The 20940-nt window shown below is 47.7% G+C and overlaps 1 protein-coding gene across 18 annotated transcripts in view; it reads right to left on the reverse strand.

The window, feature by feature from the left end:
- EXTL3 (exostosin like glycosyltransferase 3) overlaps positions 1 to 20940 on the reverse strand; it is a 115547-nt gene that overhangs the window by 18379 nt on the left and 76228 nt on the right. For 15 of the 18 annotated variants that reach the window (XM_072330897.1, XM_072330890.1, XM_072330901.1 and 12 more), the window contains 2 exons: positions 8471 to 8594; positions 2260 to 4821 (listed from right to left, as the gene is read on the reverse strand). In XM_072330897.1, the coding sequence (XP_072186998.1) occupies positions 2260 to 4407 (2148 nt within the window). In that variant the 5' untranslated portion in view covers positions 4408 to 4821; positions 8471 to 8594. The remainder of the gene's footprint in view (positions 1 to 2259; positions 4822 to 8470; positions 8595 to 20940) is intronic. The other 3 variants (XM_072330906.1, XM_072330907.1, XM_072330902.1) reach the window with 1 other exon arrangement.

The raw sequence follows: 20940 nt of genomic DNA on the forward strand, positions 1-20940 counted from the left end.
TACACTGCAATTAGCCTCAATCACCTTGGCTGCAGGTGCTGTGCTCTGGGATCACAGTCATTGCCTGCAGCCACCTCCATCACAGTGAGGCAGCGAATGTGCCCTCAGCCACAGCCCTCCCCGAAGCTTCCTTCTAAACAGCTCAGCACAATTCCTTGCACCCAGAAACATCTGATGTGTATTTGTTATACAAGGACAAAGCATTGCTTCAAGATCTGAGAGAACTGGATATTCCTCATCCAAAGACACTTTTTCCCTGCAATGAAACAAAAGCCACAGCTCTGCAGCTGCTTCCAGCATCAGCAGCCTGGTCTATGGGATGTGTCCCTATGGCAAGGGTTGGGGCTGGGTGGGCTCTAAGCCCCCTACCAGTACAAACCACCCTGTGATTCTATGACTCTACAACACCATCTAGACAAGTACTTGCAGGCTCCTCGTGTGATTTGAGCAGCCAGTCTGGAAGTGGATATACACGTCAGTGAGATGGATGTCTGCTAGCTGCAAAGGGTCCAAGCTCTTATCAAGAGACCCAGAAAACATGGCATTAGAAAAACTGGAGAAAAAACACACCTGTCATCAGGGCAATATTGCTCACTCTGTAAGGACCCGACCAAAGCTTGCTGTGCTCCAGCCAAGTCCCAGAACTTGGCAACAAACACACAGTTCCCATCCAAAACCCCAGAATAGACATTTTTGGAGACATCTCCTTCTCTTGAGCCAAACAGCACTGAACCATCACTGGCTGCACACAAACCAAAGCACGAAGCTACTCCGTGCAACCAAGTCCCGAAAATCAAGTGGGACACCAACACTGTGTATGTACAAATGAGAGCAGAGAGGGTAAAAAAAAGCAAAGCATTAATGTCCATCACCAAACATATCTTCCTTTCACAAATAACACCCATTAGCTCCTCCAAAGAGAACAATCCCTGCGCTTCAGCTCTGAAGGAACACGCAGTTTGCAAGCAAAGAAGATTTCACCGAATTCAAGCATTCAACAGGACTAATGTGAAAGATTACTTTGCAATTATCCAAGCAATTTTCTCTCCTCATTGTCCCTGGCCCATAAGGGTTTTTAAAACGCGAGCGGAAGGATTTATTCATCACAATAATAATAAAGCAAAATATGAAATCAATGAATCTCTTTGCGTGAAGCACAAAGCTCACGCTGCTATTAAGTTTAGCAGCATCCTGTCACACAAAGCACACGCGGTTTGCGTACTTCAATACCATTTTCCCCTTTTATTTTTCCCTTCCCTCATTCCTAACGCATTATCCTTCCATTTGTCTTCCAAACACGACTGGATTCAAACACCAGTGTTGCTTCTGATTAGAAGCTTTATGCTTGCTGTCTAAGAGTGCAGTTGGAGATTTACACGTAATACTGACCAATAACAGTGCTGAAAGTTATGTTGAGATAACAGAGAAGCCCTAAAATAAAGAAATTAATATTAGGAAGGAACAGCATCAATATGCAAGTGAGTAGCTGGGCACCAGAAGGGACATCAGCCTTTGAAGCTGTTGCTTCTTCAGTGTGGCTGGCAACGCAATCAGCCCAAAGACACTGCAGCCTCTGGAGCACAGACACTCACAGTCACACTGGCCTTGGCTTTACGTGTTCCACCATCCCTTGTAATACAAAGTGATAGATGCCTTTTGAGGCCCTTAACACCTGCACAGCACAGCTTCAGTGGGTCCCTCTCTTGTTTTCATGAAAGATTTATCGGAAAAAGCAGAGAAACAGTCCCTATTTAGCTATTTATAAGGTGCCACCTGTCCTCACAGTGTGATACTTCAACGCCTAAGCAAAGATTTTCAATAGAAAGGCGTTAAGCCCTGAGATTCCTATCAGGCTCCATTCACACACTTATTGCTTCAAGAGCAGCACCTGCAAAGACCCCAGTTTTTTACCAGGTAGGCTCCTACCTATCAGCTCCCGAACTGCACAAGCAGAAGGCTGCAGACTGATTTCTCACGACAGCAGTTCATCTCACCTGCATTTCAAACTGGCATGTGGAGATGACAAGCCAAAGCATTCTCATGCAAACACCTAAATGGGCCAGATGAGTCATGCCTTTCATCTCCCTGTTTTTTGCCACTGATAAAGAGGCCAGATCAGGTACAGACATCTCCAAGGCTGCGAGATGAACGCTGTCCCAGATGACTAAGCCGCGCTGACGCACTTCAGAGCTGCCACAGCCAACGTGAATGCACAAACCCCACCAGGAAGCAAGCCCATAATATCATCATCTTTCTTACCATGATCGGGACACCAATGTCTGGCCATAAGAGATCCTCAGAGGGAAGCTTGGGAGAGTTCCACACTACCACAACTTTATTTAAGTACGGGAGACCATTGAGTCTTTCTAGGGAGTTCATCAGCACTTCCTCCCGCTCATAAGTTAGCATCACCACTGTGAACTGCTCCCGGGGCACGTTGCCACCCAAAGCGGCCTGGAACTCCTTCCCAGAGCCACCTGCTCCTCCACCTATTGGTCGAAATCCAGTCCCAGACCCTAAAAACTTTGCTTCTGATGGCAAAACAGGGTCAAAGGGAGTATAGGGAAAGAGGTGAAAAGGCCCCGGAGCGGAATTCCAATTCCTGTAGATGTCCATTGCAGTGAGGGTGAAGTTGCGCAGATATTTGGGAGATGCATAGGGTGGTTCTGTTTCCACAGGCCCCAAGTCCAGGTCACCGTTGTCTGCCATGTTGGGGTCCGTACCAGCAGCTTTGCCAGATCGGTGGGGAATCTCCACTGCAGTTTCCTCTCGGATAGGAGCTGCTGGGATTTGGATTCGAGTCCTTATGATAGCTAAGACTGTGCTGAACACGTTATCGGAGGTGGAGAAGTAGGTCTCCCACAAGAAGCGGCCCTGCCTCCTCATGGCAAGGAGATCGTTGTCAGAAATGCTTCTCAGAAGAAAGTGCACTTCTGTGATACGTGGCTTTGGTATGATTAAGGCTGCCTCGTTCCACCGGATCACGTCGTTGTAGGGTAGCTGGACTTGCTCTCCGAGAACCACCGGGATGGCTCCGACTTCCAGAGCCTCAAACAGTCTCATGGCACACCCAGCAGAGATCACTAACCGGGTGTCCCCGGGGGTGATTATCAGTGCAAAAGTAGATAGCTTCAGTAGCTCTAGTCTGTCGTCCCTTTCTCCACACAGAGCCCACTCGGTGGGCAGACTCGCCTTAGGCTGGTTCTTACATGTGAACTCCACCAAAACAAAGTCCAGCTTGCTGTCCTGAACAGCCTTCAGGGTGGTGATAATGCGATCATCGTAGTCAGCCGGGGCGTTGCCTTCTATCTCCTCTTCGAAAGAGCGAACTTCTTGCAAGCTAGATCTGAGAGACTCAATCTTCTCCCCCTGGAAACTAAACAGATATTTACGTTTGACTGGCACCTGGGGTGGGATTTCTAGGAAGTTAGGTTCAGACATAGCATGGACCAGAGGGGATACCACAATATCAAACCCCGGTCGATACTGCACATCATAAAACGTAGACTGGGCAAGCATGGCACGCCCCGTGCTGATGTTGTAAAGAAAGTTCTGAGTTTCTGATTTCCTTGACAAATTGATGATGAGATGGTTATGTCCATCAGTCCTCCAATATGGCAAAGAGTGCAACTGTTGCTCTAGTTCAGTAGGTTTTGGCATTACGGGCTCTTGCATTTCCCCCACTAAAATTATATACACACAAGCAATATTTGCATTCTCAGTAACATACACGTTAGTTCTGACAGTCGCCTCAAAGGCTTGTTTAATTAAAGGGTCTAAGGAACTACCAAAAGGGTAATCGTCACTGTTGTAGACATAGACTGGAAAGCCAGATGTCAGCGGGCATCGCGAGTAGTCAAAACAATTGTGCAGCCTGCAGTTCCGATTGGATTTTGGCAGGGGGAAGGTCGCATCGTCTTTGTCTGGCAGCAGCCGGATTGGCAAGGAGAGCTTTGGCTGGTTCTGAGCCATCAGTTCTTTGTAGGAATGCTCAGTCTGGCTGATGACGTTCTTCAGCTGCAGCAGGTCCTGCTTGGCATTCTCGATGCTCTTTTTGCAAGCCTCAATCTTCAAGTTGAGCTTGGCAATCTCACTGTTGAGCTCTTGCCGCTTGGCCTCCAGCTGCAGCAGCTCCTCGCTGACCGACTCGCGGATGCGGCACAGGTCTTGCACATGCTTCACCTCACACAGCTCATTGCCAGTCCGAGGGCCAAAGATGCGCTTGCCAGCATCGTCTGCGTCATCGATGGTTGTCAGGTAGTAGTGCCCAATAAGGGGAAAAAAGACAAGGATGACAAAGAGGATGAAACTCAGCCAGGTAAGCCGGATCCGACTAGACCACCTCAACAACCACGGCTGGCCTCCGTTCCCCACTCCCCCATTCCGCAACATCGTATATCCAGTCATGAGTTCAACAGTCACCGAGCACCCAGTCACGTTGGATCAGTAGCCATAACCAAAAGAGTTTGTATAGCAAGTCTCCACGAAGAAACGTTACTGTGCCTGCTTAATGAGAAGCCAATAGAACGGGAATTTCATCTTGTTGTGATGATGGCTCCTCGGTTGGACTTGACCTTGCCCACAATCTGCCCACAGCAGGTAACTTGCTGGAAGTGTCACAGAGTTCTCATGGCGATTCAAAGACTCCACCAGCAGAGGAAAAGCACGATGGGATCAAGGCAAACTCTACCGCTGCTCTCGACATCCTGCATTATCATCCAGTGAATATGCAGAGGCACCAGCCATTGTGGAGAACGAGCCAGAAGAGACTCGTACCAACGCCGGGCTCATCGCTGCTGTGTGGCTGATGCTCCGCTGTTCCTACAAGAGAACAATCACATATTCAGACAATGCAAACAGAACGACCCCGCAGTGACCTGAGACGCTGCTAGTTTTTAAAACCAGCTGTCCTCTCTACAAAAGAGCAACCTTTGTGCATGTTTAGCACCTCTGGGGTTAACAGCAGTAAACCTGAGAAAGAGAAGGGATTCATTAGATCCGGACACGTGGCCTTCTCTGAGCACTCTGCTTTTCATTAGGGTTGCACGCTTCAGTGGTCAGACCAGAAAATCACAGCCCCTGGATCTGGTTTCTTATTTCACCCACTATCTTGCTGTGAAGCCTTGGAGAAGCTGCCTAACATCTGCAGGTCCCTGTCCCCTTCTGTGCTAAGTGGGAATATTAATGCACCCCTGCTCTCTCCACGCCTCCTTTTAACAGTATGTTGTGATTTTGAGACACAGCAGAGCTGTAGATTCATGCTGCATAACTGAGCGTAATCGCTCTTGTTCTGGTCTAATGACTAGAGCTGATAAGGAATTTTTAGTCAAATGGTTTTCCTTTCCTTTCCTTTCCTGCAGGAAAATGTTGATCGATTGCAACAGAAAGTTTAAAGATCATATACTCAGTGCTGGCTATGACAGCTCTGCAGGCTCACTGCACATGGGAGAAAACTTCTGGCCAAAACTGGAAAAAGATGCCTGTCTACAGTGCCTGGCTAAGGCTCCGAACTGGCAGCAAGGACATAAAACCCACCACGGCCTTAAAACACAGGGATGTGACAAATTCAGTGCTCAGCCAGATGCACGTGCTGCTACAAGAAACTCTCCATGCCTTTTAATTAGCACCATCCAAGGTAGACACGTTTCTGGATATTCTTTCATATATGGGACTTCCCACATCACCGATGAATACAGTCCTGGGCTCAGTGTCAATTCCTCATGAGAAGCTTATTCATTTCCGCTTCAATTTTTAATTAGAGGAAAGTCATCTACTCTGCTGATGCTCATTTTTCACTAAACCTATTTCATAGTCCTCTCATTTACTCATTGAGCATTGCCATAAAGAAGGCGGGGAAGCAGACTGCAGCTACAAGAGGGCCAAAGCAAAACAGGAGCTCACCTTGAAGGAGCAGAGAATGAGTAACTTTCAGTGTAGTACACAACCGTGTCAGAAAAATGAAGTGAACATTTGATATTAACCAGAAAAAAAACATGTAACTGAAGGGAAGCAAGAGAAGTAATACTGCACAGCTCCTAGGTCTCTTTCGTTACACGGCTATTTGTTGGTGGTAACGTAATGCTGTAGACAAAATGAGAATCCCCCCCAAAACTGGACCTGCCACTGGGAGACGCACAGCACTTAAAAAACAAAGCAGCTTTTAAATTCACAACATTGCCTGGCAAATGACACTGGTGTAAATCTCAGAAAGCCAGGAGGATAAAAGGGCTAAAAAGTCAGGAAAAGGCAAAATCAGCTTTCTCAGACCTTGGCAGCACGGCCAGTGTGGGCAGATGGGGGAGGCTTGGGCTCTCTTGGCAGAACATTTTAATGCTCTTCTCTGTACAGCAGCCTCCATTTGCCTGGGCTGAGAGAGGCTGGTGATGAATGTAAATCCCCAGCTCTTCTGCACGAGGCTGTCAGTCAGACACGGGAAGCCCTGGCAGTAGCAGCGTGCTTGCATTGTGCCGCTGGGACCGCTGCTATACAGCAGAAGGGTTTTAGCATGCACCAGTGTACAAAGCAGCTGACTGAGGGAGGCAAAGGGGAAAAAAAAGAAAGCTTTTAAAGCCTGTATTTTATTTTTAAGCTCTCCACACAGGAAAGGAAGCTCATGCTGGTACTGTCCGTGCAAGCACAGTTGGTCAGTCCCCACAATTTCAACGCTGTCTCAAAGGGGCTACAAGGATCCTAGCATTGCAAACACTTGTCTGCAAACAGCTGGCCAGGAGATGAGAGTTGCTCTATGAATGCTTCTGAGAGAAACGCCAAAGCCCATGCTTACTGGAACACCTGCAGACCTAAGACACAGCTCCGCTTCAAGGTGAGCACAGGAAAACAAGGTCTGCCGTTTCTTCTTTGGGAATGCCACTGGGGTGAACGCTGTTAAATCCTGCAAGGTGCTGAGACTATACGGGAACAAGGAGACACAAATGGGACCAGAATATGGTAGAGGTGGTGTGTGCATGTGCAACTTCTGACTGCAGCTTCACGGGCAGTAAAGGCAGCCCCAAAGACCATCAGTTTAGACTGCATCTAAACCTTGTTCCAGTTTAGCAGCTCTGCCTATTTATGAGCTCCAAACTGTGATGAAGTGGCAAAGTGGATTCCTTAAAATGGCAACTGGTGTCCTTGGAAAGCTAAATCCAGGCCACCGCCCCACACATGATCCTCTGCAGCTGTTCTGCCATCTAATCCTTCCAGTGGCTCCTCTGCTCCTGCTCCTCCAGCATACAACAAACATTATCCTCCTGGACTAAAAACGAGGGCTGTGAATTAAAACAATCTGTGCGCTTGGAAACATGAAGCTGACAAATGAACTCTGCTGCTAGCTCAGAAAAAGCCACACAGGAGAGAGCGGAGGAGACTGCAGAGGGATGTGAAATGCAACATGCATGGCTTGGGATCAGTTAGAAGTATTGACTATCAGTATGAAATATGTGCTGGTGATAAAGAAAGCACTTTAGACACTCTTTCGAACTGTTCTTCATTACTAAGACTTTATTCCTCATCAACTAGACAGAGCCTGAGGTTGTAACACAGTGCTTTTAATTTTTTAAGTCCTAATAACGAAGTAAAAACCCAATCTGCTGCTTTACTAAGGGAGACGTCAGTGTTTTATTTAAAAGGAATAAGCTGCCCTGGTGAAAAAGATTGCTGATTTCAATCGTTCCCAAAAGGAAGTTTGGGACGAAGAGCAAGATATCAGTTGCTGGGCTCTCCCTCCCAAGCACCACATGGTCCCAACCGAGTCCCATGCTGAGAAACTCCTACTGGCATTTTAACATGATGTTGCTGCCTTCTAGACCTAATGACATACACACAAAAAATAGGCAAAGAAAAGCTCTTGGGAAATGAGAAGCTCAATAATTACCACAGCCTCTTCCCAAATGCCAATCTGACCGACTTGTCTGGTATGACATGCTTATACGCTACAGTTTCTTCTCCCACAGCACAGGGCTGCAAAACTAAACTGCTGTTCATGCACGCTGCCACATCTCTGTTCAAAGCCAGGGATATTTTCCCAGCTTTCCCCCCAGTGGGTGCTCTCTGTGCCAATAGAGTTACAGGAATACGTGGGGTTCTCCTGCTTTTTGCATTTCTAGCATCCTGTTTGTCCCTCCTTCAGTCCATCTCTCCGTATAATACGAAATATTGTCTCCTTGTCGGCATATCTGAGAAGAGAGTGGAAACTTTAAACTCACAGTCCTCCAGAGCATACCTAGAGGTTGATCACCATGCAGAGTATGGTGACATGGGTGCAAATGACTGCAACGAGCAACGCAGGAGGAAAACCTACAGGGATCCTACATCTGTTTAATTAGAGCTTCCAGACTCTGTGTGCACCTCTACCTGTCCTTAGTCTCCTACTGTCCCAGCTGATAAGCCTGCAGAGTTATCACTGCAACGCTGTCACCAGAAACATCCCCCTGTGCTGGAACTCTCTTTGAGGATGAACCTCGGTACCCACCTGTGTCATGCAGGTTCCCTCCTGATGAGCTGTGAAAGTCAGGGCGCCGTGTTGGTGGCTTCTTTGCTTCTCTCCTCTGTCCTGAACAGACAGTTCCTATTGCCAAATCTCCTTCTCACCAGCACTAAAAATGAAATCAAATACAAATCACCTATTTTTTTTACAGCAGTAAAAAGGGTAAACCATTATCTTTCTGCTAAAGCAGGAAGATACAGCACATACCACCACCCTCCTTTCTTGGCAACAAGGAAGAGCGTTTGCAGTGGAACGGAAAAGAAATGAACACAAAACAGCCCTCCAGCAACGACAACTTTCAACTTCCTAATTCTCATAAAGAATAGGATTACACTCTAAGTCTCCAATCACTTTTGGAACAGGAGCATTTAGAGGATTTTCCTCCTGAAATCGAACAAGGAAAGTAAATCTATTAGGTGTGTGCTTTAAGGTATGTGTGAGAGCAGATCTTTACAAGCAGCAGATGGAAAATTCACTCTGAAATGCTTTGCGTGCCGCAGCCTAAGGGATCATCACTGGGGATTTGTAGCATCTCGGGAGCTCACAGGTACAGAGAAATACTCCTAGGCAAAGATCAGCACTGCAACACATAACCAGTAAAAGATCTTGTAATCTCTACGTTTAGAGGATAAACTGCACCCTCTGCTTTACAAAGCTTTTATCCCACGCAAGAAAAGTTCCTGCCTCTGTGTGGAGCCAAACCTGCTTCCAGCCATGCTCCCTGTACGTAGCAAAGTGGTACTGGGCAAATACTCCCAGAAAGGCCCTTCTGCGTCCTCTCTCCAGGAAGGAATCCATAATAACTTGTTGTATTCCCCTCATATTCTCAAAAGGGAAGCCAGACCACAGGCAAAGGGCTCCTGGATGCTGGATTTTAGCTCAGACACTTCACCAGGCTCTTACAGGGTGTTTGGAGACGTGGCAGAGTCTGGAGGCAGAAAGAGACCCTGCAGTTGATCTAGATAAGGGAAAGAAATGCAACCTACACAGAAAACACAGGGAGTTAGATTGAGGTATTTGGAGTAGTTCAGAAGTCGCACTCAAGGACAAAAATCCCTGGAGAGCAGCTTTCTAACCCTGCGTAGAAAGAACTCTTTGATGCTGGTCGTGGAGCTCCAGGCTCAGGATCAGACTTCTCCAAAAGCAATTTCTGTTTCTGAAGGGCAAGGACACCTGGAAGAAGGATCAACAGCCAACTAACCCCAAGTAAGTCCACACGAAGTAGCTTGGCTTGTACTTCTGCTATTGCTTTTGAGAGCTTATGACAAATGAACGGGGGAAATGAACCCCAGAAGAGAACCAAGACATGTAAGTAAAACCAAGTATTGCTGTCTCAAGGTCAAGCTGCCTCATCATCATCACCTGTGACACCTTCTTCCAGTGTTTTCCTACTCCAGTACCTTCCTGTTTTTTGCATAATACATCCTGCAATCTACTTTACATACAGAGCTTTTAGTTCTTGAATTTATTATTTAGTGTTGTTTTCCGGTAATAAAGCAGCAGCATTGTTTTATTTATTCTTGCAGGCTGCACACGAGCACTTCTCAATACAAAGAAGTACGCAGCTTACATGTGAATCCTTTTATGTTCTGCAGCACTGAACGGCACAACAACCTGAACACAAAGCTCTTCAACCTCCCAGTCTCTGAGCAAGAAATCACAGGGCAGAGCTTAACAAGGAACCTGGTAAATACAGTCAGAGTGGCTGCTGTCATACTGCTCTCCGTGCTCCCATTTATAAAGTCCTAAAAGATTTTGGGGCACTTGGGAAGCAAAGTGAGGAAGCAGCTGGATGGAGCTACCTTGCTCCATCACGTGCACAATCTGCATGAGGAGTAGGTGCATGGCTGCTGTTTTGTTTGCTGCTGAAAGGGAAAAATTAGGTGTGAGAGGAGGAGAAGCCTATTTCCGCTTTTACCTTTAAAGCAATTAATGAACAGGAACCATCTGGAGGTAAAACCACAGCAAAGAGCCGGGCGCTTCAGAGAGAAGCACACAGAGGTGAGCTCCAGTCAGGAGGAATGGGCTGCTGTTCCCAGTGCTGACTGTGAGGCAGCTCCAGCACTCGGGATTCACTGTGGCTTTGAGCCCCAGATAGCTGTGGCTTTGAGCCCCAGATAGCTGTGGCTCATTATTTTCCCCAGGGCTAAAATACAAACCTCTCTCACGTCCCTGAACACCACCAGCACTGCCTCCTTGGCAGCAAACAAGCACACAGAGGAATCCAGGCTCCTGATCTCAGACAGATGCTTCCAGTTGTAATTAAGCACAATTTTCAAACTTCATCCTGGTTAAGTTATAAGAGAACAGTAATATTGCCTGAACAGCACAGAAACGCAGCGTTATCATCACCTCACTCAGCAGGCAGGGACACAGCCCAGCCCAAAGGGAATCCTATCAAACTGTCCCATTTTTTGCACGCAGGCTGGAGGCAGCATCAGCACGGAGGGGCTCTGAAGGAGGTCTTCCCACTTCTATCTGTGCCGCTGTATCCACCTCACAGCAGCTTTTCCCACCTCCCAGAGGCCTCTGATGCACAGGGTGGGCAGCCCAGCAGTGAGCTGACAGCCTACGGCACTTTTTGGAGGGTGTTTCATTGCCATGGAAGTGGAGGCCGCTCGGTTTCAGGCAGCCTGATCAATCATGCCAAATAACTAAATTACCCGACGCGCTGTAATCACCCGTATTTATACAGCAGGCGGATTCTTATCCGACACAGTTCATTACGAGGCAAACGAGAAATTCAGATGCACAAACACAACTATTGCCAGCACTCTATTAATTTGAACTCGATTCAAATAGGGTCCCTGTGGGTAACAAACCCGTCTCTCAATACCAGACACTCCAGTCACACGTTCCCAATTAAGGAAGGGACATTAAATGTCTTTCTGCTGCACTCACAGGTGGATAATGCAGCAGAAACAGCGGTCCAAGGAGTGAGATATCTTTGCTGCCTGCAGAAGTTGCAGGAGAAGGATGTCACTGGATACTTGTGCCATCACCTCCACTGGGCTTGTTTGAACTCTGCCAGCATCCCAGCCATGCTGCCTTAGGATCATAGAACGGCTTGGTTTGAAAGGGATCCCAAGGAAAGGATCACCAAGTTCTAACCCTCCTGCCACAGGCAGGGCCACCAACCTCCACACTGAATACCAGCCCAGGCTGCCCAGGGCCCCGTCCAACCCGGCCTTGAACACCTCCAGGGATGGACGGGGCATCCACAGCCTCTCAGGGCAGCTGTTCCAGCACCTCCCCACTCTCACAGTAAATAACTTCCCCCTAGATATCCAATCTAAACCTTTTCTCCTCAAGCTGTCTTTGTCACACCGGTGGCACTTCTACATGGGTAGACCCGGGACCACAAATATCAACATAGATTTGTTCAGATATGAGAATGGAAATGCAACATTCAGAGAAACCAAACCAAAGAAGTCACATAGCCAACAATACTTGCCATCAGAGAAGGACTAGCTGGGGAGCAGCCATTCTGTCCTCATACCGGGACAGAAGGACTATTAAGTGCAGCTATGGGACAAAAATAAATCTATATTCATGGAATATCTGGAGTTGGAAGGGACCAAAAATATTCTGCTCTTTCCTTCGCTCAACTTGAGAGCTCCACAGAGCACAGCCCATCCTTAAAGCCTTACAGAACCACAACGTGCACCCCCAGTTGTGCCTCTGGTGCAAGGTACCCAAGTGCTGGCTGAAAGCAGCGCACCCCACAGCTTCCTGCTGTAAAGACAGAGCCATGCCAGATGAAACCCCCGACTGAAATAAAGGGATGCCACCATCAGGACCCACAAGTCCTTCTCCACAGGGCTGCTCTCAAGGACATCTTCCCCCAGTCTGTATAAATACCTGGGGTTGCCCTGACCCAAGCATCCTGTACTTGGCCTTATTGAACCTCATTAGGTTTTCATGGGTCCACTTCTCCAGCCTGTCCAGGTCCCCCTGGATGGCTTCCCTTCCTTCCAATGTATCAACTGCACCACTCAGCTTGCTGCATCCTTGCAGAGCAGATGTTAGCAGCCCAGCCAGTGTAAGCTTGGGCAGTGCGTATCCAGAGTAGGATGTGCAGATGTGGAAGTTAAAAATAAGCAAAGAACAAACATGGTGCCTGAAGCTTGTGGAGTGCATAACGAGGTTATTAACAGCAGAAAAGTGTACGATGGAAGAAAAGCACTAGCAGAATGCACGATAATTACATTTTTACAGAACAGAGCCGTTGCCTGCCTTTGAAATGCTGCCTAATTTGATGCCTGCTGAATGCTGGTCTGTCGGTGATGCCCATTGCTTTGCTTGCAAGAAGCACAAGCAGCAAGCCTAGTCTCAAATCAAGCTGTGTGTTTGGAGAGCGCTACCACTCAGACCCCAAAAGGGGAAGGATGGAAGACATCCCACTTTGCTGAGCATTCGGGGAAAAGCAATGTCTGCTGCCAAAATGGACAGGAAAGGTAAAAAAAGGCACACTGAGGGACATGTGCAGTAAGAAAGGGCTGCTGCAGCCCAGTTGTGCAGCTGTTCTGCCTAATGAAGGCCTAAGAAAGATCAGAGGAAGAACGATGGAAGCAACTTGGCCATCACTGGAGGTGAAGGAAGGAATTAACTTTACTCCTGCACAGCGAGGCTCAATCACTGAACAAGATGAGATGGGCTTTGGCAAGCCACAGGTCATAAACGCTGAGCTAAAGGTTAGATGGAGTCTGCCCAGAAATAAATTGCTAAATCAAATCTAACCAACTCGTCACCTTTTTAACAGTGTGACTCTGTATCAGGGCACCCTGCAGCCTGTGCTGAGGTTCCCAGTGGGGTTCCCTTCTCCCTGCAGCCTCCCCATTGCTCTTTAAGCTTTTCTTCATATCTGAAACCGAAAAGTCTTTTGTTTTGGTGAGAAAAAGAAAAAACAACCCCTTAATGGCAAAACTCCCCAGCTTTAGCTAATTCCTGCCATACATAACTCTGACGTGTTATTTGGACTCCTGTGGCTCCCAGCTTAGGCCTGGAGCTCAAGAAGCACCATCAGCCCACCACAACCCAGGAGCACAAATGTGATCCCCCACTCACACTGAGATGTTCTCCATCCCCACTTACTACACTGAGCATTCCCTACTGAACTCCTGTGCCTCTGAGCTGGGCCCCTTCTCTGGAACACTTTGGGAAGTGAAGGTGATTCTGCACACTCTCAAGGCTGGGAACTCGGGGATATGAGGAGCAGTGAGACAGGACTGCTGAAAGGCTGCAAACCTAATGAGCAGACGCAGCACTTCTTTTGACCTCAAAAATGACTTTTTAGGATAAAAGCGAGGAGAGGTCTTAAAATAAAAGCAGTAGGATGAAAAGCTTCCACCAATGGCACTGCAGCATGGAGGCTGTTCCTTAGCATCCCAGAGCAGATGTGCTGCACTCAAAATGTCTTTGTCTATTAAAACTGTGTCAGCTTCAGAGACTCCAAAACTCCCTGTGGCATAAACAGAATTTCTAATGAACAGCTGCAGGATACAGGAGTAGCCGCACGAAATGCAGCTGCCGACATCACTTTCTTTGCCTGCCTCTGACCACCTTTGCTCTGCTGCTGGCTGGATCCCACCTCCCCCATTTCGGCACTTCTGATGTACTCTCTCCCAAACCTCTGCCTCCCCACTGCACCTCCTACACCCCGCACAGCTCAGCACTCTCAGCCCATATGTTTGGCTCACCCACATGAACCTGTCCTCCATGCCCCTACCTCCAGCCTCCTGCTTCCCAGCAGCGTAGCAAACAGCCAGCAGCCTGCAGGCAGGTGCATGGCACCTCATTCCTCTACTGCCATTCATCCAGAGCCTGTGAGCACCACTCACCCCTTCAGAATGATTAAGGCTGAAAAACACCAATAGGATCCCCGAGTCCAACCATCAACCCACCACCATCATGTCCACTAAACATGTTCTTAAACAGAATCAGATAATCATTCAGGTTGGAAAAGAGCTCTAAGAACCTCAAGTCCAACCCCAGCCCACCCCACCATGCCCACGTCACTTGATGTCACATCCCCACGGCTCTGGAACACCTCCAGGGACAGTGACCCCAGCAGCTCCCTGGGCAGCTGTGCCACTGCATCACTGCTCTTCTGGAGAATCATCTGAATGTTTAACCTGAGAGAGAGCACCTCGCACCAGGGACTGCCCACGCTTGCTCTAACAGAGCTGTGATTCCCATGCCAGCCCTCAAGCTTTGCTGCTGCTTTGACTGTTCAGTCTATGAGAAAGAAAAAAGAAAAAAGAAAGTGCAAAAGAGAGAAGTAAAGGGGAAAACATTATCACGCCAAACCCTGTAATCCTGCAGAACATGAGCAATCCTCGGGGAAGGATTTAAGCTGGGTAAGTTGAAACCCACTAATGGAGCTTTTAGCTTCAGCGCTGCCTTGCAGGCCAACGCACCAAAGCACGACTCTGTGTGTGAGGTTTTGTTTTTTGCTATTACATCCTCTGCCTTTGAAACCCCAAACCTGCCAAGCATACAGCCTGGTCCAAAGGAACTTCCCAACTGCACTCCTGAACCTAACTGTGCCCTGGTAGCTTGCTAGTGAAACAGCTGCAATGATGATTGATGTGCTCTGGCACTTTCTAACACATCCTGCAGTGCACAGCACTGCGCCGGGAGAGAAAAGATCATCTGTGGTCTGAGGGCAGCCCCTAACAAGTTCTTGTGGGAACACCAGCACAAATGGACCCTCAATTCTTACTGGCTGATGCCTTCAGGCTTTCATGGGGCTCTCCAAAACCCTGCAGTGAACTTCATTTTTCTGTTTCCAGGGCATTTATAAGGAGTTAATGCTTTGGTGAGCTGTATTCTCCTAATCCAAGTGAAAACAGTTGATGGGTTCAAAAGTTCCTGGAAGACATAGAAGTAGATGGCAAAGTCCCATTTTATTACAACGCTGTAACAAGATTAAAGAATGCAGTGCTAAGCAATAGTGCCTTTTCAAAGAAATCCTTATTAACTGTTATCGAACAAGCAGCCCAGCTGAACACCTCGTGGCTTTGAGACAATTTGTTCAATCTAATCATACAGTGTCCAAATGCTTTAGCTGTTCATCCACTGCAGAGTGGGGATACTGGGGCAGCTGCTTCAAACTGCCACAGTTTGGCAAAGTTAATGGCTCTACAGCTTCTCAGAGCTGGCAGCAGGATGTGCAGCGCAGGTCTGAGAGCTGGCAGGGTTTAAAGGGTTAACAGCAGTAATGCACTTCTGTGGGCCAGGGAAAAAAATTCCCAGAGAAACCATGTGCTGTGGATCTGGTGGATACACTTGGTATTTATGGGACTGCCACACGGATCTGAACCAGCACAGTACCACCTGCCAGCTCCCAACATCACTGAACCACAGAATGGCCTGGGTTGAAAAGGACCACAGTGACCATCTGGTGCTATGTGCAGGGTCACCAACCAGCAGCCCAGGCTGCCCAGAGCCACATCCAGCCTGGCCTTGAATGCCTGCAGGGATGGGGCATCCACAGCCTCCTTGGGCAACCTGTTCCAGTGCGTCACCACCCTCTGGGTGAAAAACTTCCTCCTCAGATCCAACCTAAACCTCCCATCTTGGCTGGGATGGGCAGTGGGATACTCTGCCAGCCAAGCGCTCAAAGCAATGGCTTCCAACACTGCCTGCCAAACATCATCCCAAAGACCAAACCACTTCCAGCTCAGGCCATCCTCAGGAACTACTTGCTGAATAGATGCCGAGAGGTCTGGATGCACAAGGATGCCACCAGTCTCTCTTCTGGTCACTTTCATCAGTGACTGTGGACAGGAGAGCAGAGTGAGCAGCCTTCATCTTCCCTGCATGGCTTGAGCCACAAACAGCAACAGCTCTCAACAATATAGCAATGCACAGCATAGCTATCTCCCTTTTATGCTTAATCGCACCGGCTGATGCATAAACTACATATTGTCATCCATCCACTGGACAAAAGCTGAATGTGCCCAGAGTAAGCACCTGGTGCCCAGCCATGAAAAGGAGCTGTTATCAGGGCTTGGGAAATCTGCCTGTTAGACAGGAAGGGCTCAGCAGCAGAGCCACTAACCCTGCTGTGTCCATGCTCCACAGACAGACACGAGGCATCAGCTTGGAACAAGGTTATTCAGATAGCCACAAAATCCACAACTCCACGTGACCACTGCACAGACTTCAGTGACACAATCAAGGAGCACAAAGATGGCTGTATTAGACCTGACCAATAATCCCTTCACTTCAGCCCCTCCTCTAAGTGCCCGTTTCCAGCTGCTTTGGTGCCAAATACTCATGCATCATAATCACAAAACAGCCGATTCAGAACAATTTTTCCCTACTCACCAGGAAATAAAGAGTTGTATGAGACCTTGCAGAAGAGAGCTTCTCATCAAAACGCTTTTCTGGAGCCATCAATCACGCATGCTCTTACCAATACAAAGTCTAAACTGTTTTAAAACTAAGAAAGGCTTTTTACCACAAGCACTTGGCTTCTTGCTTCTTGCAGCAAGGCACGCCACAGCTCAGCTCTACGAGTTAATTTCCCTCATCAGTTCCAAATACAAAACCTCCACCAACACCGATGCAGTGTTGCACAGCTCTGTATTGATGGGTACAACAGATGTCGGACCCCAGTCAGCACATGGTAAGAAAGCTGCAGGAATGCAAACAGCACCTTCCAATCCCCTCTCACTGTGTGACGTCCCACCACGTGCTCCTTTCCAGAGTAGGCTGTAAAATCTCTTCAATCCTTGTGACCACCGGCATTGGCAGAGAAGTGCCATCACAAGGACCCTACTGCCAAGAAACAATCTCAGCATCAATTCACACTCCCACTCCTGTCTCGCCCCTCCTGATGGCTGTTCTTGTTCTCCATCACACTCCTTTTGTGTGGTAGCCCCCCCCTCTCCTTTATCCAACGTCCTCCATGCTCTGTTTCCATTCCACTCGTTTCCCAAATTTGTGATGGTTTTGGTTTTTTAATTGCTCTCAATATGTCACTCTGTATTACTCAACAGCAGATTTATTTAAACGTGTCAATGCTGTTGCTTAGCAGACCCGAATGTGCTTTGCAATTTAAGCCTGCTTCAGAATCACGTTTCTCTTCCCAGTGCTGGATCATCAGGAACTTTGGGGACATTAAAAATCAGTCCCACTCTACAGGCACTCTGTGGCCATGGCTTGGAAAGTGCCATTAGGGATCCATAAAGGTAAGGAAAGAAGAAAAACATCACCAAAAAAAACCACTCCAGGAGAGCAGGAATTCTGCCAAAAAGCCCACTCCGTTTTTCACCTCTGTCAGGAAGCAGCATCAGATGCTATTTGCTTCCATTTTCTACCTCGTACTCGTGAGCTTCAACAGGAGCCTATCAAGTAAATGATCACTGAGAGCTTTGAAAAGAGTCCTAACACAGAGCTGATACCAGCCTTCCCCAAGCAGCAAGCTAATTTTATGTAATGGCCTTCACATGCTGCATGAAAGGCCTGGAAAATTCAGGTGAGAGCATGTTCTGACCTCTGAAATTAGGCTGAGAGAAGGCAGGTAATGTGCTACTAAATCACATCTACCATGTTTTCTGCTTGGGCTCTTCCAGCTCTCCGAGTAACATAGGCACAGATCTGGCCACTGCACCCCAGGCTCCCACCTGTACCTGCACGACATAGGCAAGCTCTGGGCACCAAGTCAGCATGAGACAGGAGCTGTATGTTCCACGTCCTTGGAAACTGAACCTACAACGTGAGACAGCCCAACCAAAGACAACATTTGCATTAGGACCCGCCAAGACTGTTGCTGATGGGCTTCTAAAAATAACCCAGCTCTCTTTCAGCATTGCCTGATGTCCATTTACCTAAAAATAGCCCTCCCTACTTGGATCAATGAAGAGAGCTGTCAGAAGTGAAAGACCCCTCATCACTCCACACAACCCACATTGGCCCCAGGAGAGCCAGCTGGATGAGCCTAATGATTCTTCTCCAGCAACAGCTGTGATTGGGTTTCTTTCCATTTCGTGTGATTAAAAGGAGAAACAGATAAAAGGGAGAACAAAAAGTCCAAGAATTCAAAAGGCACTAAAAATAAAATAGTTTTGTATTCACTTGGCACCCCACCTTGACAGCATTCTCTACATTATGGCTAAGCAATCCTCAATAACCCAAAAGGAAGACAAGTAATTTATAGGCAAGGAAACAGAGGCACGGAAAGGTTAAAATACCCAGAATCATCAATAAAACCAAGCAGTAATGTGTCTAAAGGGCAGGCACTCCTGATGCACCTCCTCGTATCCGTGCCCTAGGACCCTTCTCTGTTGATTCTATATGGAGCCCAGGTAATTGCTACAACTGCCTGGCACCAGGAAATCGATGCAGGAGAGCTCAGCACTGCTCACCGGGAGTTATGGTCCATTTAGCTGATACAAGTTAGATGGTTTGCAGAGCCTGTTTGCACCTCACAAGGAAAGCATGAGTTTGTCAAAATGTGAACATAGTTTCTTAGCAGTGGGATGCCTGAAATTAATCTCTTCATTCAAACACACCAACAACTTAAGTGTCTCTGAGCAATTGTAATGGCTGTATTAGCTAAGGCAATGAAAGCCTTGGAGCAGCCAAATCAAGATGAAGCCAAAGTTATCTGCAGTAAGCTTCCAAGCATTAACTGTGACAACAGAAGTTTGCTCTGGAGAATATCAGTGGGAATGAAAAGGCTGGCAATGCAGCTGGAATGGCTGCACTCACCTTGCCCAGCCCCTACGTGGAAGCAAAAGCCTGTGGGCAAGGATGGATGCAATCAATCTTCCTGGAAGCCCTTCCCGTGGCCTGAAAGGGAAACTGGGAACAGCACAGATGTACATGGGCAAAGTGTATCTCACCAACACACTGGCCCCATACAACAAAACAATCTGCTTGATAGGTGAGTGGAGACAGTATCAACCACCTTGATCTTCAGCAAGGTTTTTGCCATAGCCTCCCAAGAAATGGGTAGACAGGACAAAAGCAAATGACTGGAACAGGAGCCTGAGAGGTGGCCAACCCTTCAGCTCCAGCAAGGGTCAAACCTCAACTAGACAAAGCCCCAAGCAACCTCACCTACTTTCATGGTCAGCTTCACTTTGATACTGGATTAGAGCCCTCCAGAGATCCCTCCCACTGTGCTTTGTTCTATGATAAATGTCAAAGGGAAGTCGGAAGTCATTCCTGGAGGTATCTGAAATGGATAAAGCTCTAACACAGTTAAAAAAAAACAAAACCAAACTCTTCAGAAACTCTTCATTATAATTTGGTGACCTGGAGATGGGAGGAAGTCTCCTCCATCGGCCTCAAGGTTAACAGAGGAATGCACACGGTCAATTAAGACACAAACACCACTTGCATATTAAAACTCAAGTTGCTTCAGTGGTGTCGTAAGACTTAATACCTGTAGGAGGTGATATGACAGCAACACTGAGCTTAACTGGGCTGGATCAGCATTGAAGGACATTGTGTGCATGACTGTGCAGCTCATTTTGAGGTAAGAGTGCCCCACAGGTTGCCAGACCTTGATGACACTGCTTGGCACCATGTCTTACAGCAACACAAGCTGCTTGCACCCTCTGGAAGCTCTGGCTACAAGCACCTGCTCCTCTCTGCAGTCTCTGGCCACAAGCCTCCTGCTTCCCAGCTCCAAGCTCCCTCTTGTCTAGAGTGACTTTGCAGATCCCGGGTGATCGGTCACAGTCACCACTTCTGGATGACTCAGCCCTGCAACTCGAATGCTCCTACCTCTCTCCAAGGTAAATCTGAAGACACACGCTAACCTTAGGGGGAAAAATAACAGGCTCTGATAAAGGAAGGTCATCTTAATTTCAACCAGCGGAGGGCAGTCACACATGTACACAACAGCCAGCATCCCACTGCCTGATACAGATACAAAAAATGCACTTTTTTTTTCCATTCCCATTCATCAAAGCAGTTTCAGTGTTTCTCATTCTGTGTTATTTAAGTCTGTGCCCTTCCTCAGGACACTTGAGCAGCATCCTACGGACATGCAGAGCATATTCACTTGAAATTAGGCTGCAGAACCTACATTCCTCCAGGCCCCATGCTCAGTAGTTCTGCTCTTCTACCACACAGGATGACCAGCCGTGCCTTACAAGCAAACCACACATCAGAAAACCAATGCCTTCCACCTTATACTTCAGAATATAACGAAGTACAAGCAGATCAGCACCTAGCATGCCCTCAAACAAACAAACAAATCTTACCCAGCTAGGCAACACATGCAGGACATGAAGGAAAAAGGCAAGTGAAGACCATGTAGGCCCTGTGCCAAACAAGCTAACTTGCAGAAGGCAGCAGCAGCCCCCCCAGACAGCAGTTTCTTCCATGCTATCCGGAGATGAAAGGCTAAAGCAAGCTATTATCTTCAGAGCCTTGACAAAACAGCAAACCAAATCAAATTATGCTTTAGCGAGAGGTAATCCAATAGTTTC

This window comes from Excalfactoria chinensis, chromosome 3 (genome assembly GCF_039878825.1).
Source record: "Excalfactoria chinensis isolate bCotChi1 chromosome 3, bCotChi1.hap2, whole genome shotgun sequence".
Lineage (NCBI taxonomy): Eukaryota > Metazoa > Chordata > Aves > Galliformes > Phasianidae > Excalfactoria > Excalfactoria chinensis.